Consider the following 17,442-nt stretch of genomic DNA (forward strand, 5'->3'; position numbering starts at 1 on the left):
AATTCGGCATGTATCAATAGAGATGTGTACAAAATCTACTTCTCATCCAGGCATACATAGAGAAACTCTATATAATCTGCTGCGGCAGGTTTTGGGACAGGAAGACTGTCTAGTCACCAGAGAGTCCTTTATGTCAAACCGATTTTTGTGAGGACGACACCGAAGTAGAATTCAGATCACATCGAGTGCCCCGCACTTCAATGACTTCAATGAGTTTCTGTTAACTTTCAAAAAATCATTACAAATGTGGAAGCAGACATTCATGAAAATCTTAAACAGAAGCAGAAATCCTACTCATCTAATCGTTAATGGGGCTAACACAACCTACGCCCCGCTTCTACTTGTTTAAACATGGTTGCATTTCTAGCGAACGCCCAGATCAGCAAGTAGCTCCATGCTCCAAGAGTTCAATAGCACGAGGTGTAAGTAGAGTGCGTCAAGAAGTAAGTCTATCAAATGTCTATCAAATGTCTCCAAAATGTCTCTCCGGAAATCCGCAATTACTGTCAAAATGTGAAATAGAAGACACGAGTACCACTCTACTGAGCACTGTGTACCATAACGAGCACTATATAAGCAGATAAATACCCATTCATAAAGAATCCTTCAAGCGGTTCAAAAGTTCAAATTGGTCTGAACATCCTAGAAAGCGTACTTTTCTCAAATAGCCAGCAATTCTTATTCTTACCTTGATCTTAACTTCCCTAGTATCAAAGCGGTTATTCTCTTTTTATGATGTGTTGCTTTGGTATGTCCAGTGGATCTCCTCCGCTCCACTCACGTCCTCCTGTTCCACCCCGGGTCATCGCGTAAGCCAACTTATCCCGAATCCGTTCATATTACCCTTTTCAACTCGCTATCCACCATAGTTTGCCTACTAATATTCCTCTCATTTTCCATAGCATACTTCCCCCCACCTATCGCTCCAATTGCAACATTGCCAGCATGCCAGTTATTGTCGAACCATACATACATAGAACTATTGTGCCCACGCCGCATGGTATACATCTACCACATCAATCTTCGCATCACCCTTTACATCATGGCAATCCAGGATACCAAAGGGAACGAAGCTCGTCGCTTCATCGTGGGTTGAGGATACATCATGCAGAAGTATCTAGTGGACTCGGTAATGGATTGTTTAGGACACATCATTAAGGTGGGAAAAGGGGAAGAGTGGACAAGTCGCTTAAGATGTAAAAGCAGGTGGGGCTTTCACATTTATATCAAGATCAAAGTTCTTGTGATGAATCTACTCCTATACTTGATTTCCAACTTTTCAATTGTTTACATCAAGGAGAATCAAAATCACATCTTGTACCAATGTTCATGAGGTTGAACTCAACTTGCAGGCCAAATTCTGCATCCAACAATTTGATACCCAGTGAAGATGAACTTGTAAACCATGAAGTATGTAAGGGAAGGAACACAATGCATAAATTGAAAGCATAAAGAATCTCTAGCTTTATTTCTCAGTCAGTTTTTCAAAGCCCAGGTGGTCCACAATTCCAAGTTATTTAAGCAACCTTGGAGTTGAATAATCCCATGAATCTTCCTAGAACAACTTCGAACCCAGAGAACTGCCACTTTCCTCCCACCGCCCTAGTTAGGTCCTAGCCGAGGACACAAATTTGATTCAATTCTCCTCGATCTTTTACATTTTTCAACAATCTTTTCCAAATTAATCCAGACAATTGATCTGCAATATCTGCAATACCTCAACATTTTGTGCTGCCATATTTTGCTAGCCTCAATAAGCATACCTTACCCAAAGTATTTTATTATGTTCCTACAAATCTTTTTATCCCAGGATAGTTTTCAAATCCCAGAACTTCGAATTCTTTCAACCTTTCCAGAGCTCATTGGAATGTTAGCTGAATCATCCAGGCTCTCCGTTGGCAATGTCATCGTTGCTATCAATCTGAATCTCAATGATGATTGGCGGCCTTGGTGAAAGTGGTAACTCCAATTGGAAGTTCGGAAAAGTCGTACACCAACTCTCGCTTTGTAGGAATGTAAAGAGAATAGAGCTTGGGGAAACTGAGCGTGCAGAAAGGATCACATTGCAAGAAGCTGCCTCTCCATTCAGATAACAATCACCAAATTTTGGAACTGGATCAGAGAGTACCAGCTTTATTTGTTGAATGTGGCACCACTTTGAGCGCGAGATACGTTTAAACGAGGACTGTAAAAGCTACATGTTAGAGTGATAGTGATGTCAGATTTGAGGCCGATTTAATTGTTGGTCAATTGGCATCAATATAGCTATTCATCAGGATAAGACAAATGTGAGTGATAGAAGTCTTTGAGGAGGTGATGCAAAATACTAACCTGTCCTAGGTCAAGCAAACTCTGGTGAAAAAAGCGCTAGCCCTCACGATATCGATTCTTGCGCATCGAATCAAAATTTATACTTTGGAAGTATGCGACGGGTATTAGAATTTATCTTGGTGCATCCAAATACTTTACACGGTCCAAACGATTTATTGGCAAATTCAACGCTGCGCAGTAGTCTCGTCATTCTTAGCATAGGCATCTTGAATGCCACTCAGGAGATATACGTAAGCGTATGTTTTAGTCTTGAATGATAAAACAATCCATCGCCGATTATCAAGGGTTTTCAAATGATATTGAAGTCTTATGGAGTGACAACACATACCGGGTCAGGTCGATAGCTAACAACCCATGCACCTTGAAGATGCTATCGGCTGACATGTCCGTTAAGAATGTCCGTTCTTACCGAGAGCATATACGATGGAAAGAGGTAAGAAACTACCCAGAGAACTGTTGTTTCATGTACTAATTCGAAAAGGCGTTCGTCTCAATGCTGAAAACCAACTTCCACAACGTTAGTTGAGTGGCGACTAATGTCAAAAATGACAGTTTCGTCATCCACTACTTCGCTAATACACAACAAATTCAACTGACACACAACGGATAGTTTTAGTTCTCACATAGAAATCAGTGAGAATGGCTATGATATTCAAAAGAATTAAGATCACAAGTATTCAATGGCTGTCAAAGTTAAAAATCAACGAGAGCTATCACATTGAGGTAGAGAATTGCACCATGCTCGTTGACATGAGTCTTGTGCTGATTTCAATTAGCTCTAAGGATGGAATAAGCTTTCATTTCATCACGGAAGCAATTTGAGACCCTCTCGTAAGGTTCATAATCCACGAATGTAGGGCCTGTGAAGTCTTGACGCAGGCAACTTATCACACTTCCCTTTGGTGACCATTTACAACACTGAAACAAAGTTGAAAGAATATTGCTTGATAAGGCTATTGTCAATGCTGTTTGCACAAATCACTTGTTTGATAGGCAGTCAGCCATCTGCAAAACAAATCGGAATGAAAAATGTCCTCAAAATGTCCTCAAAATAAAGGAATAATAAAAGATACCACAATCAACACCAGCCGAGCCCCTGAAAGGGGTTTTCATTAACAGAAACCAATATCCCACCGTTCAAATGATGGTAAGAGACTCTCTCTATTTAAAAGGTTACAGTGGTTCAATCCAACGACACAATTTGTGCCAGAAAATTCGAGATGTGAACAATTCATATGTTCTCGAGGCCGCAAGGCACAGAAATGGTCGCCCTGCCGATGCCAAAAATACAAACCACTAGCTCCCATCACCAGATAAAAGTTCTTATCCTGGTTACATGGGATGAAGTGAGGATTACAAGCGACTTCAGATTTCAGTTTACCAAAGATAATTCCCATTGATAAACTCAGACTAAGATCTTAATTTTTTCAACGAAGAAAATTCTCGATTCAAAGTACCACCACGACCACTCGATCTCATAATCAATTTTTAAAGAGCCTCCTCATATTTCCATAACTCTTTCTCCATACCAACTTGGTCCAGAGATATTTTACAGCGGAAATACATCGCAGAGAGTCTGTGGAAGGAAGCCACAGCTGGTCAATATGGATTCAATTGATACTAAGAGAGACCCGACAACTCACATGGTGGAGGTCAATTTGGAGTCGCACGCTGAAGCCGAGACTCTCGACGTCTCGCATGTAAAATTGAGCAACGCATACCCGGAGCCAGGATCAACTGGTAAATCACCACGCTTAACCTTCGGTGTGGAATTGGAGATCGCTGTTGGTACTTTAAGGGACATCTGCCAAAACCCAACACCAAGAGATGGCCGTAGAGTCTACGGGGTTGGTCGTTCTGCCAACTCACCTCCGTTGCAGTATGATCCAAGACCAGCAAACTTTGGCGAGAGTTCCCTCCCAGAACGCTCGTATAGAGCTAAGGGCCGTTTGTGTGTGTATGAAAATATTGCACAAACCCTTAACTGCGCTGGGTTCCCAGCTATACATATGGAGGATGCAGAATATCAGAAAGATGGATATACTACTGAAATGACCAGCAAGTGGATCATCGGGACTGACATCAGTATTGACCTCCCAGATGAGTCAATCTATGACTACCACAAGCTCGAGATCAAATCTCCAGTTTATTACTTCAGCGAGGAAGCGCTAAGCGATGTTAAACGGGTCTGGGAGATCATCGCCTCCACTTATAAAGTCGTCACAAACGAATCGATGGGCTTGCATGTTCATGTTGGCAACGGAGTTGATGCTTTCGACGGCGATACTTTAAGGAATTTGTGGGGCATTCTCTGGACTACAGAGAAATGGATCGAGACTATTCACCCTCCGCATCGCAGAGTTAATTCATTCTGCCAAAGCTTCCATCGCTGTTCCAATTTGGGACGCGAGATCGGAGAACAATCTCTCAAAGATCCAGAAGAAGAGGTACTCGAATGGATCTTAACCAGGACGCCTCCAACAGTGCGTGAATTCCTCGACACTATCTGCTTGCAAAGCGGTGCCTACAACTTTGTAAATTTACAGCCAAGTCAAAACGTCGGAAGTATCAAGCGTACGATTGAGTTTCGCCAGCATGAAGCAACGCTCGATACAGAACGAATCACACAATGGATCAGGGTATGCGTGGGATTAGTCAAAGCATCCGCAACTGCAGATCCCTCAGTACTGGATCCATATCTGCGACTCTTGATTCAGACAAAGAGAGAAAAGTTACGTGTATGGGATATTTTTAAAGAGCTTGGGCTTGAGAGTTCAGGAGTTTATTTCAAGACTCGGATGTTGAGAGAGAGACCGGTGGGAATCGTAGTTAAGAAGTTGTGGGAGAAGACGACGAGATTTGTCAAAAGATAAGCGGTCTCTTTCTTATAAGATATTTGGAGCCTCATACTATACCCTCAAATAATCCGTTCTATTTTAAACATTCAATTTTCAATTTTTGAATCAGCCTTTAATCGTGTCCTGAGATACCCAACTCCACTTCCAACTTTCGGCATACGATATCCCATAGAATCTCAAATAATACAACGGAATTCTCAACTTCGTTTCAGGCATTCGAAGTTAGTTACACACTTCCTTTTGAAAAGGTGACTGCCAATCTTCGTACCCATCATTTCAGTCTTCAATACTCCAAATCGCATTCGGACATTCAGCTTACAGCATTCTAAGGTGCCTGAATCAGTCTCCAAGTCTTCAGACGACCTTTGACCATTAAAAATCCATACTTAGACTGATGCAGAATGCAAGGAAGCCATGGGTTGGGGGTTAGGATTCAATGGTAGTTTGTAGGATTAAGTCTGATGTCGTTGGGAATTCTGATTACATAATACAATGCATTATATAAGCCTCGAGGTTCTGGCCCCACAAGCTTCAAGGTTATTTATTATGCTTCACGCAAGGTACTCGAGTGTAGAATTTGAATTGTCAGATGATAATAACTTTGCTCATTAATTTTGAGAGAATAAATAGTAACTGTATCTACCTCGTTCTTTACACTTGATATCATACAAATCATTCACCTGCCCCAGTACCACGCCCCCTGCCGTCGCCGATCCCGTCCCTAAATCCACGATTTTGCCATACCTGTATACATTCAACGTAATATATGAATCATATTATAGACAAAATCATCCTCGTTGGGTTTGTTTCTTTTGAGCCTTTCTCATCTCTTTTTCCTTTTCCTTCTCGAGGTACTTCTTCTGTGCCTTGGCGTCAAGACCCTTCAATTCAAGATCCCTCTTCAATTTCTTGGCCTTTTCACGTTCTAGTGCACGCTCCTCGGCCTTTTCCTCTTCATCCGCTTTTTGAAGTCTCTTGATAGTATCTTCACGGGTCATGCGTACTTTACGCATGACTTCCGGTCGGAAATGAGCGCCAGATGCAAGTTGATCCGTGATTCTGATGAAGTATTCAAAGAGAGGAAGAACCCGGGTGTAATCGTCACCAGAAGGAAGTTTCATGGATAGATAGATGCGTTTCTTTGGGACAGTATCATCAAGTCTGTGAAGATTGTAAGTAAAACGACCTTTCAACGCTAGGGTGTAACATGTGGGGTACTTACTTCAAAGGTCGATCAATTGGTTGATCAGTAATGATGAGATGCTCAAGTAGATCTCCGGCCAATTCCACTGCCTCAATCAATGCGGAAGTAAGCAAAAAGTCAGTGACCTCAGCGCTCTCGCTCATGACGGTAGCCCAATTTGGAAGCTTAGGACTATCCTTAGTGCTAGTGATGGAGACATCATATCTGTCATCGCGAAGTGACTTCATTGTCTCTTTGTTCACAATAGCCCAAACGAAGTTGTCATAGGTACTCTTGGTATCTTTGCGCAATTCATGTGCACCAGGAGCTTGACCAGGAACAGTAAGGTTCTCTCTACCATCAAAAGGATAAAGTATGGCTTCCATGCGCTCAACGGGTGCTGCAACGGTGTCAAAGAAGAGACTGAACGCATACTCAATAGCGAGTGCGAAAGGATTGTAACGCTTGAAAAGTTTGATGTTAACATCAAGGAATGCGACATTTTGACGACCAGTCGCATAGGTTGCGTACTCTTGTGGAGATCTCTCCTTCAACAAATCTTCGGGCAATTCGAGTTGCTTAGCCAATGACTTTGCGGTTCCTTCGTCTTCGATTTCCTGAGTCGTTGGAGCGCGACCACCGAACCCAACTAATGCAAATTCCTTGCGTAAAACTGGCGCGTGTGCAGCCATCCATTTTTTTGCCTTCTTGCGGTTTGTGCCTGTTCCGAACAAGTGGATAGAAACGAGGACAATTAACAGTCCTAAAATGATACCTTCTTGCTTAAACTCGCTCAGAGAATGTCGCTCATGAACATTGTACCATTTGGTGTAAGGAACCGCAGCGCCAGTAGGAGTTGCTACTGGCCCAGTGTAGTCAGCCGCCGAAGGGATTGCGGAGAAAGCTGGAGTTGGATCTGGAGCTCCAGCGAAATCTGCGAAATCTGTTGATAGAAAAATTTAGTACATGTTAGGTACGAAGAAGCATTGAGTGCAGATTTACCAGAATCTCCAGCTTGAACGGGAGCTGCAGATGGCTCGGAGCTTCCGAAGAGACCATTCAATAATGCCGCCATTGTTGGTGAAATTGATCTTGAATTGATGGTGAGCTGGAGCTTTCGTTTCGAAGCTTGAGATTGTGGGTAAATTACTTCCGATATCCATGCTAACTGTATCAAGGCTAACGTAATGCGGTGTTGTTCTGCCGTCGAACGCATTTTGACCGCCTTTTGCTCGTCTCTTGGACAACCACAATCCCGAAGTTTACCCTTTACCAAATATGGTGATATGAAGTTTTACGCAAAGCACGTTCACTCAGACAGATATTGATCCTAATGCTTCCAAGCACATATGTTGAGTATCCATATTTGAATCACTACTAGGGAATGAGAAACTATTGAATTAGTCACTACATTGTAAGTGCATACTATGGGTGGGATCTAGGAACTTCTCAAGCCAAGGCCATGAACGAACTACAAAATGAGGGGACCTCGCAATGCAAAATTATAAATAGATGGTGTCTGGTAGTTCCTTGAGGCCCTCTATATTTCATAAAGCTGTGGGATGTATCGTATATCTGAGTACTTTCGTTTGGCGTTCATGTATCATACAGCTTTGGGAGATATGCTGAAGTTCAAATTCCAAATCATGAACCTCCACTTTCATCAACTTGGTACTCGGCCACACTTTATATACATCTATTCGTGGTAGGAAATCGCAAGAAACACTCACTAACTCTAAATAGTGTCATGACACGAAAATATGGGAAAAAGCGCCCTGCTGCAAGTGCGGCAGCTGTAGCCATTTTTGGATCCACGACTCAATCAGTTGCTTCAGTAAAGACGGATTCCACTACAACCTCCAAATCGCAATCTCCACAGAGAGATCTTGCAGAAATCACGAATCTATTAGAAAATACAAATCTCTTAGAAGATACCGACGAGGTGACTGTCCTTCTTGAGAAGACAAGTCTGGAAAGTCGTGTCAACAGTCTTAACAACTCTCTTGACCTCGAAAATATTGATCAAGACTCTTCTCCCAGAGATGACCTAAATCCCTCAGACGAGACAAGTCTGGACAGTACTATCGAAACGATCGTCAGCTTAGAGAAAACTTTAGCACCAATTGAATCTAAAATCGAAGTCTCAATTCCTCAGACACCCGTTTCCAACTCCTCTACGCCACTCCCTATCAATCCACGCCTCGCAGCCTCTCTCTCGCCTCTTTTGAACGCCTACGAAAAAGACAACGGCTACCCACTAGCTACTAAAAACTGGGACGATGTTCTGGCACCAGGCTCGAGTATCCAGAAAATTGCCGAAGCATCATATGCAGAAGTGTTTCGCATAACAAACCCAGTCGGGTCCTCAATTCTCAAACTTCTACGCCTTAAAGTTCCTACAGATCCCACGTCAAAGAAATCAAATACCGCAATCAAGGTGGACACTGTCGTATCTGAGATGCGTCTTATGAACGCCCTCACAGAGATCCCCGGGTTTGTAAAGTTCAAGGACGCGCACATAGTAGAAGGTAAACCACCAGCAGCGTTCGTAAAAGCATATGAAGGCCATTTAGACGCTGGTGGGGAATCGTATTTTCCACACCCGAACAAGATCTCCAAACACGCGGTTTTCTTGGCTATTGAACTTGGTGATGCGGGACACGTTTTGGAGAAATATCCAATAAAAAATGTCGATCAGCTGTGGGACATATTTTTAGGTGTCGTCATCGCTCTTGCAAGGGCAGAAATAGAACATGAATTTGAACACCGCGATCTTCACGAAAACAATATCTGTATCCTCGAACGCACACCCCCACTGTCTGCTCCTAAACCGAATTCAAAATCGAAATCAAAAACCAAGCCCCAAATTCTACCATCACCCCACAAATTTGGCAACTCAGGTCTCGAAATAACAATCCTCGACTATGGTCTGTCCCGCGCCACCATTTATCCTGTCTCCTCCTCTTCAAATCCTTCTCCAGTTCCCGAAACAGTTTTCTACAACCTTGAATCCGACACTGCTGTCTTCTCTTCTTTTGAACCCTCCACTATTGCCGGAGTTCAATTCGATACCTACCGTCGAATGCGAGCCTATCTCTTTTCTGGCGGCGTGTCAAACAATAACGCCAACACACCTTCAAAAGCTATACGTGATGCTATCAAACAAAAGAAACATTCCTGGGAAGAATATATGCCATATAGCAATGTGTTGTGGTTATACTTTTTGATGGAGTATCTGACGGAGGTGGCGCCAAAGGGAGGCAGGGGGAAACCGGGAAGGCAGGCATGGGTGAGGGAGACGGAGGAGTTGAGGTGGCTTTTAGATCCAGATTGGGTACCTGGACATGGTGGAAGTGATGGCAAAGGAGAAGATGAAGGCGGGGGTGAAGAGGAAGAAGAATTAGGATTAGGCTGTGCGGGAGATGTATTACAATATGCATTTGATATGGGGTGGGTTTGTGAGGAAGATTTGGGAGATGCAGACACAAGTCGTTTAAGTTTACGAGAAGATTCGTATGTTGGATTGGAAAAGGAAAAGAAATCTACGTCGCCTCCAGAATAGCCGAGGCTCTATTTTGTTTGGATGGGTATTGTGTTGGGGCGGCGCTTTGGATATCCAGGTATGGCATGGCTTTTGGTGGGATGGACCTGGATGGGTGGCGAATTATCTTTGTAGTGTCGATGACTCCATATAGGAAGGCTTCTATGGACTGCATGGAATGGGATGGCATGATAGAATAGTTCAGTTTGGCTAGATTTGATTCCCGCTTTGGTTCATGGAAATATATTGTCATATTGTATACGACGATGCCATTAATTGAATGGATCGATGCATAAATATGGACGCTTTCGCAGTTTTATGGTTGTGTATTGGAGATGTTCATCAAGTAAATAATCCGCGGTGGAGGGAAATTATCACGTGTGAAAGATTCGCTCCTAATGCCTTGAATACATGTGTATCCAAAGGAAAGTTTATCAAGAAATCTGCATCAAAACGTCATCAAATCATCTCAAGTCCTAGTTGATAAACACATCAATTGAGAAAAGGCCATAAAAATAAAACCGAGGACTTCTCAAGGGGGCTCATGCGGTAATCTTGAAATGTACGGAAATACTAGGCTCATATATTTTGAATACTGACGCGCTGTCTAAAGGCTTATACCTGCTATGAGCTACTGTCGGAGGCAATATTTCAACAAATACAGTACTTCATGTTCTGAGAAGGAGAGTTCATTGAAATATAAATTGCCACCAATCTCATCAAAACAGCCACGAAACCACCCTCAGACACCTTAGCAGCGCTCGATACCTCCGCACCCAGTTCCGCATAGAACAATTTTCTTCCCACCATGATACCTGTCATTCCTTCATACTACAGGGGGGACGATTTCCGTCATGCCACCGCTGGGCGTCCATACACCAGTAGTAGACTCAAGACTATAATCATCAGTAAGAAAACCCTGACACGACTCATGTTCACCTACACAATCTGCTGGTAAACACCCTTTGATTTCCTAGTAGTCACCGAAAACACACCAGGTGATGTGACTTGTACCTTCGGAGATGAAATAGAAGGAGCGCCGATGCATGTCCGCGTAAAAGTTCCAAGCTCATTTGCGGTCAGAGTTGCACTATCTCGATAAATATACCCATCAATACCGATTCCAAAAACGTCAATTCGGCCAGGAGATACCGAGATGGAGGTGGGCTTCATTCAGTATGAGCTTGAATCTCTCGCTGCACTCAAGGAGACTTACATCGCTTGCATAAGAGCCGCCAAGACTCCGCCCAGTTCCCCAGCCAACGCCAGCAGCTCGGTGGGACAATTGCCTCATAGTGCGATCTGCTGCAAGCACGAAGATATCGATACATGATGCTTTGCAACACACAATGGTGGGTTTACTCAAGCAATAGTCAACTCCAGCCCGCGGTTCCCAACTGTTAGCCCAGGAATCTATTACAGTCCATGTGTGAAAAAGCTGTCCTGTAGTGAGTTCAACGCCGACTACCGATATGGATTGGTCGTAGCTTCGATCCAGGGCTGCTAGAGAGTCACTTCTTCTTTGTAATGTTAATGATTTGATTTGCAAGCCGCAAAGTCTAGAGAGTTACTCACATCTTCTTAATCCCGTCACCGATGGCTGTCCAGGTGAAACCAGTACTGAAGTAAAGTTTTAGTTTCAAATTTAAATTCTCTACATTTGGTGATGAAAATCGAGAACATACTCGGAGGTACTTATCCCTCCGTACGGGATATGGTATAATATTTCGACATAAAGGACAGCGAATGTATTGGCAGTAGCAGTACCATAATGTGTGACAATAGGGGAAGAAGCAGTCTTTTTACCGGTGGAGAGCCAGCCTGACCATCCTGTTGATTGACTGTACCATTTGTGGTACAGAGTAAAATCGGTACCGCTATCAAAGTCAAGATTAATTACTGTCTTATAGCATTCCTGCAGGGTAAGGAGACTTACACGGCAAATGCATGGACCTTGCCGTTTGGCAGAGAGATAATCACAGGATCTAGGTTTGTTAAACCTTACCAGCTACTAGTACGTAGTGTTGACTGGATTACGTTCTTACCATACATAAAGGTCCCGCCACTAGTAGTCCAAAAGAATCAGCAAGGAAATCTAGATGTGGTAAGAGATAGAGAGGAATATGCTCCAAATAGATTTCAAAATTTCGACCATGGAATTGAAATGAAGCTTCTACTACCACCTTCCAAGGCCACAGCATTGAGATGAATGTTTCAAACGGGCATCACCAAATAAATCAACTCACGAAACACCATTAAGGTCAACATCAGACCACTTTTTCGCCTCCCAATCTAGGTTGATTAGCCACGTTAAATCGAGTTATGATGCAAAGAAACCAAAATCTCAGAATGATTTTGCAGGCCACATACTTTGCACCCAAAGAGCTCTGAGAGAATTCGTTAGCCAGAGGTTTTGACATTAATATGAATGGGGATCCATCGAGATTGGAGGAGGAAAGTGAAAATGAGAGATCAGAAACAAGGAAAGAGATGAAGAGAGGCAATTCTTTATATGAAGAAGAACTCACGAATCTGTGGCGACAGACTCCACCGTATTATTCGATGTTGCAATTGTGACTCCTTGGATAGATGAAGTAGTAGACATCTTATCTTGTATATATATTTGGATATCTTTCAGCTTAGAAAATTTGGAGTGTATCGATACTTTATGTCCTTACAAGCGTTTGTTAATTGGGGTATGATAAATTAGAGTTTGAAAGGTTGAAAAGCTAAACAAGAGACCACAGAACAAGAAGTTAAACGAGATTTAACTTATATCAATTTTCTTTTCAAGTGATATTGAGTTTGTCCCAACTAAAAAACATAATAAGATATAATTCGTGGAAGAAAACAAGTAACGGTGTAATGATTGACAAATCACGCAACTAGTGATTGCAACCACAGATGGCAGATAAATGAATCAGCTTCCTCTTTGTACTTGGTCTCATGCAATGTAGCAGATGCGTAATGCTAATGCAAGTAGCTCTTTCAGTCAAGGGATACGGGCCTTGTTCTTGTTGCCGAGTGCAACTGCAATGGCTGCATTATTGACCTGAGAATGAGTCGTTTATAGCGGAGTGTAGACGCCCGTTGGAAAAAAATTGGCAAAACGATGCACATCATGCCTATCTTTCTGCATGACGCCAAATGCAGAGCGCAGCGGGATAAAAGATACGAGAGCCACGTATAGTCATGGAATGTTTACAAATATGCGTCTTAGTACCTTGTTTAGCCGACAATTGATGCTTGTACTCAAACTACTTCCCCGCTTCACACCGATCTAGATTTCGGAACTAAGTCTTTTTGCCTTTAAACGACATCTGAGTTGCAAGGGATGTGACAGCATGGGAGTTACTACAGGACGGGAGTGAAAGCACGAAGTAATTAGTGCATGAGCACTCGTTTACGATTATGTTTTGCTTTATGATCGTTAGGCATTTTGAGATTCTTCAGAAAGTATTGTAAAGGTTGGATTTTACTACCCCAAAAGAGACAATCTAGATTAGCATGTTGCAAGAGGTCTGTGAATCATTTTTTCGTACCACCAAGTCTCAAAAACCGAGGATTTAATGTATCTTATGACAAAAGTATGAAGTGGCTGTTGGAAACTATGACCAAACAATATCAAAATGAAACAAAACATTCAACGAAAGCACAGAAATAAAGCCATAAATTGAGTAAAATTCAATCCATGAAGGAATTCCCTGAATTGATCCAGGAGTGATCAAGCGTGTGAGACTCCTCGTTTCTCATCAGCCTCTGCTTGATTAACAGTATAGGGAGTTGGATTTTGGCTGTTCGCTTTCAATTCCAACACCAAAAACGTAGTCGCGCGTCCTTGCAGTGGTTTGATTGCCCTAATACCTGTCCAAACTTCATCTAGTTGCACGACATAAAGGCCGGCATTCGATTTTGTATGAACTGGCCCCTTCAGTTTCAACGTGAAAGAGCCATTTGAAGGCACTATAAACTTGGATGGCAAGCCCGTGCCATCGTGTGCAGTATCGAGGACAGTAGGAAAAATGTTTAATTGGAGCCCAGCATTGACAATGCTTGCCTTCAAGTCGAGAGTTTGGGCCATCTTTTCAGTCGTAATTGACCAAGGCTTGACAGACTGACCGCTGGAGTCCTTCACGTTCCAATGCTCCAGTCCCGTGTTAAACAAGCTTTTGCCGTCTAATCCTTTCATTTTGAGGCAGACGAGGTTCATAGACTTAAAAGCTATTCCATTATTAGAGCTGTTTGAAGCAGTCAATGTTAGATCGATGGTTTGCGCGGCGGAGTCATATGCATTAACAAGAGATGTCCAATTTAGACGCGGGTGCAGGGTTGTCACGGAGGTGTCGGTGGTATAAGTTTCTATGACAATATTGTCTCCAGCGCCCTTTGTTTCCAAGGAAGGCCAATCAACTCGACTTTCTTTTGGGCTGCGTAATTTATGACATGTAAGTGACAAATTTACATATCAAGGGGACTTGTTGAACTTACGAGAAGTTGATAGTTGCAAATGCACTCAGATCTTCGTTGAGCATGGTGGGTCCGAATGTGAATTCGCCGTTTCCTCCATACGTGAGCTTATTGATTCCCTGAAAAAGCTTCAAATCGCTAGCCAGTTTGGATAAAGCTCTGCCAATGTTGACCTTCATCGCTGACCGTATCAGAACCCAATTTGGATCTGATGTGGTTCCAGTAAGATTCGTAGAGAAGTCATTGGGTATGATTATATCAAGTCCAGTGTATGGGTCTTTCTCTATCTTGCATCCCTCCAAAATAGCTTTAGGGTTGTTTAAGACTGCGAGATTACCCACCACATCCTGAGAGCCGCTGACACCAATAGTGAACGTCCAGGAAGCGATATCGCTAATAATAAGGCTTTTTTTGGTCAGTCTCTATTCGAAAGAAAATTGGTGTCATACCTACCTCGAGTATTCTCTCCGACAGGTATAGCCATATTCGCCACTTACCCTTAAAGCGGTCATTTGTGGCCCGGCTTCTATTGTTATCTTCGCCGTAGATGTTGTTCTAGTCTTTCTTCCTGCAATACCCGCTAATATACGGGTACTCGCCCCCGTATTATCTTTTACTTCTTCCCAACGATACGGTTTACCAGCCGTCAAATCTGCCGAGTTACCAACCACGCGAAGTCGTCGGCCAGAAGTTAGATAATTTCCACCAATTCTTGCCTCAGATCCGAATGGTATTGTCTGCATTGCAAGACAAAGATCTTGTAGTGGCGATAACAGCTGGAAAGCTCCGGAAACAAGGCGGCGGTCGAGTATAAAAGTTCCCAGATACTCACTACTTGTACCTTTACTAGGCCCTGCTAAGTTTCCCTGCACCATAGAGTCAGCTGCATGATCTATTGCACAAAACAAAGAAAATTTTGTCTCCAGAATCGGTCGGCCAAAGTCCTCAGGTCATCATCTTACAGTAAATGGTAGGAATTTGGTTGTGGGAAGGTCGACTCTGCTTCCCACCACTTCACAAAAGCAGAGACAATTATAAGGGCTTCCATTTACACCCTTCATAACTTGCCTACTGCTTGACAATTGTATCTGTCTCTCTTCATCTATGTAAGGGTAGTTTTGCATTCGCAGCGTCCTGGCAGCTTGATTCAAAGTCAAAACGACAATATCATGAGGCGCTCAGAATAGACTTACCGAACGTCACCTTCCCACTACTAACTTCAAAGGAGTTAGCGACAGCAACAGTCATTGCCATTGGACTAACCTTTTGCTTTCGGCACCTTCAACAGCATTCCTTGTGTAAAACAAGAGGCAAGTTTGTTCTCCAGGGTCCATTCTCTCAAGCATTGCTGGACCTCGTTGTAAAGAGCGTTATTTGCGGGGTCTTTAGCCCACTGCTCGAGAGAGACTTTCTGTCTACTCGGTTGCATCATGTATGAACGCTCCCATATGATGCTGCCCCATGGGAGATCTATATCAAAATAAATCAATTTTAGCTTCCGCGTATTTGTAGAAGCCCTCACCAGCAATAGCAGCAAATAAGCGATGGATTGAGTATTCTCCAGGACATAGCTTTGTTGGCTTGTCGGATCTAAAGACCACATTCTCTTCCGTGTCTTCCACATTTGCCGCCGCAGTAAGATCTCCGATTGTTGCATTTAGACAATCTGCGAAAGAAAGTGGCGTGAAAGCAATCACCCAGCCATCAATAGTCTGATAGGTATTTTGGCCAAGAAAAATTCTCCCCTGATCAAAGCGAAGTTGGAGCATAAACTTGGAGCTATCGCCAGATTCTACATCAAGCTCTGCAATATCATAAGTTTAGTACTCGAAAAACTGACTGCAGTAAAAAGTTGATTTTTTGACTAGGGATGACTTTTGAGTTATGTTTTACCTATTTGAGGGGGCAGCATTGTAGCCACCAACTGTCCATCAAAAACATCTTCATTGCTCCAGTGAATTGATCGTGCTGCAAGCGGCTGCTTTTCGAAAAGCTTTACAAAGCCTCTGTTGATGGCAGCTTGAGAAATGGCACAAACTTGATCGTAATGCTGCAACCCGTCGCCATTGCCACTGGTGTCGAGTTTGACAGGGCCGGAAGAAAGACTCAAAGACATTGTAAGATTTGTAAAGCGAAATGATCCGAAATGCAAAAGAACACTTGACTAGCTAGTAAATTGAAGGTTTTGGCATACTATTGTGTAAGAGATTTCATGAATTTTGAGCGTCGAGAGACTTGTGAAATTTTCAGATTTTTTCAACAGTAAGCTTGGTGAAGCAATAGCATGAGAGCAAACATAGAAAACACGTGAAAAGCTACTTGCGGACAATCGAGTCGAACAAGCATTACTGGCTTGATTTTGTCGTAAGGGATGCAAACTAGTAAACCTTGAGGGTACCGATATGCAACATTACCCGTCGACATCAAGATTAATTAACCTGGCACCGACCGGGTATGACTTGCACATCTCTCGGAATGGCTAAATGACATTGATAATCGAATTAAGTGGGAAGTTTTGGCTTACATGCATAAGTCTTACAAAACTGGGATACGGAAAAGAGACCCGAAAATAACCTTATTTTTATCAATCTTATCAATCTTACTTGCGGTTGACTGCGGCTAATGACTGCGGCTAAAATCGGTAGTCGATACTCCACTTGGAAAATCAACAGCATTTGCAATCCAAACGAAAATACCTACCTACCCATTACTACATCGTAAATTTTCAGACTTGCAATCTTCTGAACGAGTCGAATGTGCCAATTGAATCCGGGCAGCGACGCCTCCTGATCATCCGGGGTAGGACTGTTGGCCACTGGATTCGGAGGTAAGTTCAACGTGTTCTGTTTTCCACCTACCGTAATGCTATCCAGGTTCTCGTCGCTTTTGCAGATCAGTTCATGTACCTTTTTCGCGATGATCAATATCGGGCTTTGATTAGCCTTTCTTCTCAAGGTAGCGGGTTGTGTCATGGGGGTCTAGGAAATATATCAGAGGATTCACCGGTGACCTACTAGTTTCTAAAGCACGAACCGACGATCAAGACACAAATGCATGTGCAG

At 42.9% G+C, this 17,442-nt stretch overlaps 6 protein-coding genes across 6 annotated transcripts; 3 read left to right on the top strand and 3 right to left on the bottom strand.

The window, feature by feature from the left end:
* Positions 1-732: 732 nt before the first annotated feature.
* Positions 733-1,311, top strand: EAE98_010591 (uncharacterized protein; the record flags this gene model as incomplete). The annotated part of the gene is made up of 2 exons (XM_038958212.1): positions 733-809; positions 903-1,311. 2 exons carry the CDS (start codon positions 733-735, stop codon positions 1,156-1,158), a joined length of 333 nt encoding a protein of 110 aa, XP_038805396.1. The 3' UTR covers positions 1,159-1,311.
* Positions 1,312-3,935: 2,624 nt separating this feature from the next.
* On the top strand, positions 3,936-5,204 carry EAE98_010592 (uncharacterized protein; the record flags this gene model as incomplete). Its single annotated transcript, XM_038958213.1, has 1 exon — positions 3,936-5,204. One exon carries the CDS (start codon positions 3,936-3,938, stop codon positions 5,202-5,204), a length of 1,269 nt encoding a protein of 422 aa, XP_038805397.1.
* A 773-nt stretch (positions 5,205-5,977) lies between these two features.
* On the bottom strand, positions 5,978-7,447 carry EAE98_010593 (uncharacterized protein; the record flags this gene model as incomplete). The annotated part of the gene is made up of 3 exons (XM_038958214.1): positions 5,978-6,350; positions 6,412-7,315; positions 7,375-7,447. 3 exons carry the CDS (start codon positions 7,445-7,447, stop codon positions 5,978-5,980), a joined length of 1,350 nt encoding a protein of 449 aa, XP_038805398.1.
* Positions 7,448-8,119: 672 nt separating this feature from the next.
* On the top strand, positions 8,120-9,934 carry EAE98_010594 (uncharacterized protein; the record flags this gene model as incomplete). The annotated part of the gene is made up of 1 exon (XM_038958215.1): positions 8,120-9,934. The coding sequence occupies one exon, from the start codon at positions 8,120-8,122 to the stop codon at positions 9,932-9,934; it is 1,815 nt and encodes a 604-aa protein (XP_038805399.1).
* An 805-nt stretch (positions 9,935-10,739) lies between these two features.
* Positions 10,740-12,518, bottom strand: EAE98_010595 (uncharacterized protein; the record flags this gene model as incomplete). The annotated part of the gene is made up of 10 exons (XM_038958216.1): positions 10,740-10,809; positions 10,857-11,080; positions 11,130-11,433; positions 11,489-11,533; positions 11,599-11,790; positions 11,850-11,898; positions 11,959-11,978; positions 12,160-12,205; positions 12,284-12,300; positions 12,442-12,518. 10 exons carry the CDS (start codon positions 12,516-12,518, stop codon positions 10,740-10,742), a joined length of 1,044 nt encoding a protein of 347 aa, XP_038805400.1.
* A 1,119-nt stretch (positions 12,519-13,637) lies between these two features.
* On the bottom strand, positions 13,638-16,496 carry EAE98_010596 (uncharacterized protein; the record flags this gene model as incomplete). The annotated part of the gene is made up of 8 exons (XM_038958217.1): positions 13,638-14,340; positions 14,402-14,785; positions 14,834-15,246; positions 15,343-15,521; positions 15,574-15,597; positions 15,644-15,850; positions 15,903-16,184; positions 16,274-16,496. The coding sequence occupies 8 exons, from the start codon at positions 16,494-16,496 to the stop codon at positions 13,638-13,640; spliced, it is 2,415 nt and encodes an 804-aa protein (XP_038805401.1).
* Between the last annotated feature and the right edge of the window lie 946 nt (positions 16,497-17,442).

The sequence above is a fragment of the Botrytis deweyae genome (genome assembly GCF_014898535.1).
Source record: "Botrytis deweyae strain B1 chromosome Unknown BDEW_038, whole genome shotgun sequence".
NCBI lineage: Eukaryota > Fungi > Ascomycota > Leotiomycetes > Helotiales > Sclerotiniaceae > Botrytis > Botrytis deweyae.